The sequence below is a fragment of the Vipera ursinii genome, assembly GCF_947247035.1.
Source record: "Vipera ursinii genome assembly, chromosome: Z".
Classification (NCBI taxonomy): domain Eukaryota; kingdom Metazoa; phylum Chordata; class Lepidosauria; order Squamata; family Viperidae; genus Vipera; species Vipera ursinii.
In genome coordinates, this window is record NC_139517.1 from 8,858,200 (window position 1) to 8,869,084 (window position 10,885).

Below are 10,885 nucleotides of genomic sequence, written 5' to 3' on the forward strand. Positions count from 1 at the left end.
GAACTCAATAGGTTTTCCCAAAAAGGGAAGGATAGAGACTGGCTGGCAGTGATCTGACTGCCGAATCCAGAAATAGCTTCTTCACATAGGGATACACCACAAGTTCTTTCAGAGAAGTAAGTAGCTCCTTTGTTCATTCAGAAGTGTGTGTATGTATGTATGTATATACAGTACACACACACAATCAGAAATAAACAAACAATAAATAAATAAATATGCATCTCTATGTGTGTACAAATACACACATAGACACCCTTTATGTGGTGTGGGCAATGGTGGACATACCACAGTATGCCTATGTAATACTTCGGGTTTAGAAACCCCTTTGGTTACCAGTTTCATTCCAGATGTGATTCAAGGTGGTAAAATTGATCTGGCTATTAGAAAGAAAATAAAAGAAAGAAGAAATACTATAGAGCATGTTATTTCATTTCATTTCATTCATTCTTTTTTCTTTTTGTTTTAAAAGTACAATCTGTCTCCTATCTTTTTATGACTTGAAAGATTTGCATGTGGGATCAAAATGTAGACATAGATTTTATTTTGATTTTTTGGACTTGTTTTTAGCAAGTAGTTTTTTTAACTTATTACTGTTGGGATAAAAAAATATCTACTGCATATTCAACATATTCCTTGGAATGTTTTTGTTATATCAAAAAGCAGTAAAATATCTGAAAAGCCTTTTTAAAGTTTATATTCAATTGAACACAATTAAAATAAGTGTACAAGAATTGTCATGTAATTTTCCATATAATTTATAAGGAAATAATTATGGAGAATTCTTAAGAGGTTACATAAGTTAGATTATGTCATTGAGTATTTCTACTTTCCCAGAGTAACAGGAACTATTAATTCTCTTTATGCTATTCTATGCAAATGTTATTTTGTCTTCTTAGCTGATCTTTGTTGTTCATATCAGGCCTCAAAACTATAATATAGCATTTGGGGAAAAATATGCAAATCAGTAACCCAGCACTAGAGGCTATAATGGAGAAGATCTCCACAGCAACCATATATTTTCCTTTGGTGCTCAGATATGTTGGAACAAAGGATAACCACACACTGCAGAAGACCAACATACTGAAAGTGATAAATTTGGCTTCATTGAAGGCATCAGGCAATTTCCTTGCTAGGAAAGCCACTGTGAAACTGACAAAAGCAAGGAAGCCCAAAAAGCCCAAGACACAGTAGAAAAAAGAGTTGGAACCCTCATTACACACCAGAACTATTTCTTGTGCCACTGAATTCATGTCAGCATCTGGGAATGGGGGACAACTTGTCAGCCATGTAGTACAAAGAATTTCTTGAATAAATGAGCAACCTAACACAATGAAAATGGCTAATTTTTTCCCTACCCATTTTGTCATCATGGACCCTGGTTTGGTGGCTATGAAAGCTAGAACCACAATGATGGTTTTGGCTAAAATACAAGAAATAGCCACTGAGAAGATGATGCCAAAGGCTGTTTGGCGAAGAACACATGTCACTTTGTTGGGTTGTCCAATGAATAGCAAAACACAAAGAAATGATAACAGAAGAACCACTAGGAAAGCATATGTGAGAGCCCTGTTGTTGGCTTTGACAATGGGAGTGTCCTGATGTTTAATAAAGATCCAGAAGACACCAACTGTAACAAAAGAAAAGAAAAGAGCTGAACTAGTGAAAATGGTTCCCAATGTTTCTTCATACTTCAAGAATGTTATAACTTTGGGAAGACATATATCCTGCTTGTCACTGGGGTACTGATCTTCTGAACACTGAAAACAGTCATCCAAGTCTAGAAAATAAAATAGAACTCCATAAATTACACAAAATAATCAGAATTTAACAATACAATGTTCAAAAAAAAGTTGTTTAATATCTGAAAATCAAATGTGTTGGTATAGTTGCAATACCTTCAGCATTACAAAATTATTCTTTTTAGGGATGTACTACCCGTGTTTTCCTGAAAATATGACCAGGTCTTATTTTTTATTTACCTTCAAAAAAGGCATCAGGTCTTATTTTTGAGGGATATTTTTTATACTCACCTCCAGCACCAACAGCCCTGCCCATCCGGTCTACTTCTTCTGCGGCCGCAGGAACAGTTACATTCTGCACTTGCATTCTGGCCTGCATTTTGCATTCTGGCCTGCATTTTGCAGTCAGGCCTTTCCAGAAGGCCTCTGCAGCTGAGTAGCGAGCTATGGATTCAACTCTTAGCTCAATCCTTGAAGCTATGGATTCAATCCATGGCTTGCATCTTGGCTACACAGGCCTTCCAGAAAGGCCTCTGACTGAGAAATGCAGAAGACACTTGCAAAAGACACCTCAGAAGAAGGAGTAGCCTGGCTGCAAGGTAAGTGGGTGTGGGGCATGTGGGGCAGCTCCACACCCCCACCCCCACTCTAGCTTGATTTTTAAGTGTGTGTGTGTGTCACCCCAAAACTAGGGCTTATTTTTGGGATAGAGCTTATATTAGGCTCATCCCCGAAAATCAAGCTAGGGCTTATGTTCGGGGTAGGCCTTACGTTTGGGGAGACACGGTACTTATAAACAAACTCTAGACAATTTATTTATTTATATCCATTTTTTTCATTGGATCAGTTTGCTAAGTTGACTACTTAACCTTCTGCACAGTTTTCTAAACACAGATTGATTTAAATATATATTTAAGTCAAGAAATTATATCTTACCCTCCTGGTTGGAGATTTTGCCTTGTGGACATTTATGACAATTATAGCAGCAAAATGGCTTCCCTTCTATCTTGCTCTTACTGAAACCTAAATGGCACTTCCCATTACACAGAGAAAGCGGCTGGACCTGCTCATAAAAGAAACAATAGAATGCTTTGTTTTGGAGAAGTTTGTATCTGGTACCAATATATTAGGGACTGTTTATCCAGTCTCCTTCCCTAGCACACAGGTGTTGTTTCAGTAATATATGATGGGGAAAGATGTTATGAAAAAGTGATTTCAGCAGAAGAGAGACCTGTATTAGCTCTTCAATAAATTTCAATAAACATTTAATGCCCAGTAATGTAATTTTCATGAAGAAAAAAAAAGATTGTTTTTGTAACTGTTATAAAAATCTAGTCACTTCTCTATATATTTTTTTTCCTATTTTTTAACCTTTTCACTTCACATTACTCTTCTGCTTTTCTTTAATCCTATTTTTATATTATTTTATATTTGGAATATTTTAATAAAAATCATATAGATTTTAAAAAAATAATTCTAATTTCCATTGGTGTCATTGGGCAGTTACTCTTTTCACTACAAACTGGCTGAAACTTTTTCTTCCTTTTTTGATTTTTTCTGTGAAGACCACTTTTTGGACAGTCAGTTCTAATATAATATTTGGCAAACTTGTTTTAATAGGACACAGCTTGCGTTTGTGGAGCAATAAGCAGAAAAAACAAGGACAAAGCAGAAATATTGATGAATACTTGCAGGGGGTGATGAGTGTTTTTGTCTTAAAGGGTGGATTGATCAAAATATTAACAGCCCCCCTGCCCCGGTACAAAGTCAGATTGCCAAGGTGTTCATTGACTCATTGACACATGTTTTCTTTTTCATGTTGATGTGGCTTTCTCCATTTTTAACTTTTCCCTTTCATTTTGAGTTCTAAGAAGAAAAAAAAACTATGTTGTTTCCTCATAACTCTCCTAACTCTCTTCATATTTATTCATCCTACTATACCCCATTGGATCACTAATGGAAATGGTTAGCTAAGCCAATCTCCGGGGCAAGTGTAACATTCTATTGCTGAATGTTAATCTGGCTTCTAAGGTAGTTTTCGAAACAGCGAAATGATGACCAAACCCAGGCCAAAAGATGAATCAAGGATACCTGATTAAAGTTATGTGGCCATACAATAGCATCATCAATGATTAGCATTTCCTCTTGGGAACTGATCGGATCTGTCCTTCCAACTCTGATTCTCAGGAAAGACAGATTTGAAAAGGTGATCCAGTTCATAATGTCAAATCCAGTTTCTAACTCTCCATTTTGATTGAAAGAAACCTTTTCCCCAGCACTGTTGTTAAATGAGACACTTCTTACAAAATGGTTGAGCTGAATTGGAAAAGAAGAAAAGTCAAGCAAAGAAGAATAGTATTCCTTTTCTTGGAAGAAATAAGGTTCCTGGTTGCCTTCCAAATTCTATAATCACTAAGTTTGAATGATTGTTTATTGAAGTGGATACTTGAGATAATGGCAGTAAAGACCTGTCTGATGACACTGCTCATTGTACGGATTGTTTTACATTCTTATCAGCCAAATGATAGAAGGAACAGGAGTAGAAGATTAAATTCTTATACATACATACACACACACACACACACACACACACACACACACACACATATATATGTGTGTGTGTGTGTGTGTGTGTGTGTGTGCGTGTGTGTGTGTGATATGTTAACTCTTAGATTAGGTTCAAATCTCAGAAGGGTATGACTGACTGATGAAGACTAATGAGTCCGAAATGCATATCAGCCTCCCTAAATTCTTTGTTAGTAATTTACACACACACACACACACACGCACACATATAAAAAAAAGAGTTAATTAGCAAGGTCCATTCAAAAAGCCTTGACAAATACTTAAACATACATTTGCCTTGCCTTCCACCTAATAAAAGAGAGAAAGAACCCGTGGCTCAGGAAGTTAAAACACTGCCTGATATATAATCAGCCCAGGTTCGAATCTCAGATAAAGGGTATGACTAACTGATGAGAACATAAAGAGTTCGAAATGATCATCTTAGCCTCCCAAATTCTTTATTAGCAATTTGAATAATTTGCACAAATAATGAGCTGTCATAAGTTGACTATGTCCTGTGGATAAGCCCTGAGTCGGGCCAAAACAGGAATGAAAGAGTTAATTAGCAAGGTCCATTCAAAAAGCCTTGACAAATACTTAAACATATATATATATATATATATATATATATATATATATATATATATATATATATATATATATATATATATATATATATATATATATATATATATATATATGGCTTCTGCTTCCTTTTTCTGGGAGAAGCATGTGGCTGTTTGTTCCTCTTTTTTAAACTGCCAGAGGGGGTGTGTTCTGTGGGTGGAGGTGTGCTCTGATTGGGTGGGGGATAAAGTGTTCTGATTGGGTGGGAGTGTGTTTTGAATGGTGGGGGTGTTCTGATTGGGTGGGGGTGTGTTTTGAGTGGATGGGCTGGTCTCAGCTGCCAGCCTTAGACCTGAGCTGGTGAGTTGTGCTGCTTTTGTTCGGCTTCGTATTTGTGGTGGTGCCATGTTTTTATAGTGGGTGTCAGTTTGCTTATTGTGTGGTTTGGATGGGTTTAAAGTGGCTGATGTTGCAGCTGTAGTTAGGTTTCTGTTTTGTGGTTGTGCCTCGTTATCATTGTGGGTTCGGATTTGCTTTTTGAATGGTTCTGTGGTGGTGATGTCATGTGGTGTTATCATGAGTTTGGGTCTGGTATCATTCTTGGTGGTTGGGACTCGTCTGTCAATCAAGGCGGGTTTCCAAATGGTTGGTAGGCGAGAGGTATCATCTCGTTTGTTCATGCTGTGGGGGCGTTTTTCTATCTCAATGGCTTCTCTGATTATTCTGTTGTTAAAATGTTCAATTTTGGCAATAGTTTTGGTTTTTTTAAAATCAATTTCATGTCCCTTGGCTTCAAAGTGTTGGACCAGGGATGAAGTTTGTTCTCCCTTTCTGAGTGAGTTTTTGTGCTCTTCAATGTGTGCACTTATTCTTCTGTTGGTCTGTCCGATGTATGTGGTGGGGCAGGTGGTGCATGGGATTTCGTATACTCCTTGGTTTTCTAAGTCAATTATGTCCTTGGGGTTTCTTAGGATGGTGGATATTTTTCTGTCTGTGTAGAATGCTGTTTTGATGTTGTGTTTTTGGAGGACCTTGCTAATTCTGTCTGTGGTCCCTTTTAAGTATGGGAGGAGGGCTTTGCCATTTTCTTGTTCTCTGTCTTGGGTTTTTGTGGGTGTCTCTCTTCGGATTAAGTTGGTAATCGTGTTTCTTTGGAATCCATTGGCTGTTCGTACATTAGTGAGAGTGTGTAGTTTGGTTTTTTGGTGTTGTTCGTCAGCTAGGTGTTTTGTTCTGGAGATGAGTGTCTTGGCTACGGAGTTGATCTGTGCTGGGTGGTGGTGTGAGAGTGCGTTCAGATAGCGGTTTATGTGTGTTTTTTTATGGTAGATAGTGTGTCCTAGGAAATAAAACAGTAAATAAAGATTTGCCCCATGTTTGGGGCCTAGCAAGGTAATCTAAATAGTTAACATTTGACACATATCTCCCCTTGCAGAAAGCTAACGGAGCGAGAGAGATCCTGTGGCTCAAGAGGTAAATACACTGCCTAATATGCAATCAGCCCAGGTTTGAATCTCAGAAGGGTATGGCTGACTGATGAAGACTAATGAGTCAGAAATGCATTTCAGTCTCCCTTAATTCTTTGTTAGTAATTTACACACACACACACACACACACACACACACACATATATACATACACATACATACATACATACATATAGCACAATTTCACAATATGGCACCCACCAAATATCACTACAGATATGGTGAACCCATCATAGTACAGGCTTATGACATTACCTTCCATAGTGGCTGCTTCAGAAAGTTCAGTTTGTTTTCATGTTCACCCACTCTGTACTTTCTTATGGATGAATGGAAGTCATGCAAAGCATGTGCCACCACATAGGCTGCATTATAGATGCTGTAGCTGTGGCCCGTCATGTGCATTTCAAACACAGATGTAGGAAGAGTCTCCAGTTTCTCCTGTCCACTGCAGAGGATCTTATCTTCCTCTTCAATCATGTTGATGTGGAATGAACATTCAAATGCATTTTTCCAAAAGACCCTAAAAAAGCCATCTTCTTTTTCCAGAAAAGGGTTTTTTGATTGAAGAAATTTATGGAATCCTAAAATCTTCTCTGAGTGAATTGCAAAGGATAAAGTACCATGGAGGAAGACTAGGTCAATATTTCTTATAAAGGGAACTGATGTGAAATCCATTTGAGCTGTCATAATCCAAATTTTATCTTTGTTCCATAGTGCTAAGTTATCATCTTTCAACCTGTTGGAAAGTATTCGTAGAAGTATTATGTGATCAGTTTCACCATGAAGGACCACAACATTAACAGTGCTTGTCATAACTTCATAATATACTTTACTCCCTTCTTCCAGTGAATCAACCAGACCATTAGAATAAGTACTTCTGGGGAATTTTTCAATGAAGGCAAAGCAGATGCCTCTCTTGGCAAACATGGGAACTACATTTTGCACAAACCTCTGCCCATTCTCATTATTTACAGTATATGCACCAATCCATGTCCATTTGAAATGAAGCAGTAATTTGACTATACCCATGTATTGATGTTCTGCACTTGGGAATATCTGTTGGTAGAAAGCATTCTGATTTCTGACATCTGTTTCTGGAACAAACCCATATACAATCTAAAAATAATGAAATGAGAAATACATCTTTTTAGATAAAATATTGATAATGACAGTCTTTCAATACTGTAGAAATTAAGTTGCAATTGATATTTTAAATTTTGAATCCAGTTATATTTCATGACTGTATTCAGGAAGGTTTCATGAACTAAAGAGATTCAGAATTTCCCCATAATCTTATCAATGAGTAGACCTTGAGGAAATGGAATGAGCTCAGTTGTCATTTTAAAACACATAGAGAGGCGATAATAGCTGCATTAGTAAAAGTGATATTTGTATCAATGTCTGACCAATTTTAACAAGTATTAGCATTTCATGGAATTAAAACTTCCCATATTATATTAGTGAAACAGAATTTGGAACATATTTCTTATTGCAGGGGGGTTTTGTGCCATTATCTCAAGATAGGTTATTTGATAGAATCTTCTTTATTACCATTTTCAGTTCTAGTTACTTTAATAGACTATGATTGGATATTGATGTAGTTTTAGAGAGAGAGGACAAAATATATACAGCATTTGTAACTTATATAAGGAAGATTTGAAGCCACTTCTATACGTTTTTTTCCTTTTTCAATTGTTGTCTCTTTTCTCTTGTTTCATTCCTATTTACTTTTATATTACTTGATCTTTTTTCTTTAAATTTATTCTGCTTTTACTTTGTAAAAAACTTTTCATAAAAATATTTTTTTAAAAAAATATGATTGAATATCAGCATCTATTTCTACACATACATATAAAGAAAGGGGAGAGGGAGAGGGAGAGGGAGAGAGAGGGGGGGGATTCATTTATCAACCAAACTCAATTTCTGTGTCTAAAACTGCCTGGAAATAGTTCCAGAATTCAGTGTTAATAATTCAAATGTATTCTCTCCAGATAAAAATGCAGTGCTATGAAATCATCATCATCATCATCATCATTTTAGAAAGAACTTGATAGGTAGACAAAAATGTCAAGCTATTCTGAACATCTGGCTATGCAATGTAAAATAATGACAATAATGAAAAGGATTCTGTCCAACTATTTCTCATCTGTTTGTTTACCATATAAGACCATAAAATCAAAAGGGTCTGTTCAAAGCATTAATCCTCTACTCTGCAACTTCAATATACTACAGGACAAATATTTTACAACCTCCAAAAGTCTTTCTGCCAATCATAATATTTTTTTCATTCATCTGTCACCTACTTCATAAAAATTTTTCACTACCTGTGGCATCTTATACAATGACAGAATCGTAGCCATATGCAGAGACACTTCAGAAGTTGGGCCTCCAATGACTGCTATTGGTCTGTTTTGAATTTCACAGTTGTAATTAGGGATAAATCTGCTTTGTGTAGAAAAGAGTTCCAATGAGGCACGGAAAGTCCAACCTGGAGAGAAATATGAGTTATAGATATGGAATCCTAGGGTATAATTAGGTAAAATATCGGGATTTTCATTGATCTCCTTGATCGCAAATTCTAAAGCTAGGATGTGCTGGTAGAGTGGAGTCATAAATCTGAAATGAAAATTATACACAATATCACAAGCAATTCATTTCAAACTATGATACATCATATGATTGAGTTCAATATAATATTTCACACTGTGGGTACACACATGAATATGACAAAATATTATCATCATGACATTTCTAGATCCAGAAGTCTAATACTCATGATCTTTAAGGTAAAGGTAAAGGTTCCCCCGCACATGTGTGCTAGTTGTTTCTGACTCTAGGGGCCGGTGCTCATCTCCGTTTCAAAGCCGAAGAGCCAGCACTTGTCCGAGGACGTCTCCGTGGTCATGTGGCCGGCATGACTAGACACCAAAGGTGCACGGAATGCTGTTACCTTCCCACTGTGGTGGTCCCTATTTTTCTACTTGCATCTTTACATGCTTTCGAACTGCTAGGTTGGCAGAAGCTGGGAGGAGTAATAAATCTTTAATTTAACATTACTCATATAAGCTGGATATTGCAATCAAATTCTTCCTGTGAATACTTTTGGGAGGACACTAATCTTTCTTTCTACATTTTGGAGTAAGTTCCTTATTGATGGTCTCTAAAATGGTATTGATGAATGTGAAGGAATGAGTTTAATATAAAATACATGCAAGGTTTATGAGTTTTTCATCAACTCTATCCTGTTCAATATCCCAGTGCAAACATGAAAATATGAACCATTGGCACTAGTGAAGGATCCACTTTAAAATGGATGGAGAAACTACTGGAATGTATAGGTTTATGTCTACTAAAGTTTCTTTCGATGGAAAACTAGATTTTTGCAACTATACTTTTTTTGTCTATTCCTTCTTTTTAAGGGAAGAGAAATTGTGCACCCTAGAACAGTGGTCCCCAACCTTTTGGGCATCAGGGACCGATTCCATGGAGAGATATTTTCCCTCAGACCAGAGATTGCATGGTTTTGTGTACTGCCTGCATCTTGCAGATGGGGCTTTGCTTGTTTGTGCAGTTGCTGGCATGCCGCGGCCCAGTACTGGTCCACAGATCGGGGACTGGGGACCCCTGTCCGAGAAGAACTCCGTCTGTACTAATTTTTTGCAGTAAAGCAGTAATCAGTATGGCCCATTTCAATTTCCTGTGTTTTTGAATATATTTTGCCATACATAATCTGACAACAGTAATATTCTTGGTTAAAAACCTCTTGTTTTTTCATATATCATCCAAGCATTTCCTTTTCCTTTTTGATATTTCCCTACCTCCCCCTCAAATGCACATTACTATTTGTGCAATTATTTAATTATGGCAAAAAGTGTGAAGTAATCAAATGGGAAAAGGAAAATGTAATAAAAACAGGAATATGAGAAGCTGATGATGAAGATGGTGCTGGTGCTGGAGGAGGAACCAGATACTAGTCAGCAAAAGTAGAGTTGATATTAAATATAAGACTTTGCTTCAATGAAATCAAAGCTAGCATAAATTTATAAATATATCTTGATAAAATCAACACATTTTCTGTGTGTCTGTGGCTGTGCACATCTTGGTTTAAAGATCTTACACAATGTCCTCAAAGAGCTCCTTGGAGGGACGTTCTGTGAAGTTTATCATTGCATAAAAGATGTAGATCTGTGAGAGAATGTCCACAACAATAAGATCTCCTGATTGATATTTCTTGTGAAGAAAAGGCAGAGGATCATTGATGCTGCATTTGGTGCTGGAAATCATGCATACCACTCGGGGCAAAAACAAAAAAAGAAAGGCTACTAATGCCACCATCTTGAGTAAAAACATTTTTTTTCTCTGAAACCCAATTCACCTGTCCCAACATTGTCCTTCTTTAGGTAGCATGGCTTGATTGAAACAGCTACTTGGCCAGTAATGTAGTTTTCACTGAGCATTAAAAACGATCTATGAATCCGTTCTTGAAGACCAACCACTATAGCTCAGAAATATAAAAGTGAATAGCCC

General features: G+C 36.8%; 1 protein-coding gene across 1 annotated transcript; it reads right to left on the reverse strand.

Moving 5' to 3' along the window:
• Window positions 1-863: 863 nt before the first annotated feature.
• On the reverse strand, window positions 864-10,642 carry LOC310649089 (vomeronasal type-2 receptor 26-like; the record flags this gene model as incomplete). The annotated part of the gene is made up of 6 exons (XM_083377360.1): window positions 864-1,777; window positions 2,676-2,802; window positions 3,831-4,055; window positions 6,614-7,474; window positions 8,683-8,974; window positions 10,476-10,642. The coding sequence occupies 6 exons, from the start codon at window positions 10,640-10,642 to the stop codon at window positions 864-866; spliced, it is 2,586 nt and encodes an 861-aa protein (XP_083233486.1).
• Between the last annotated feature and the right edge of the window lie 243 nt (window positions 10,643-10,885).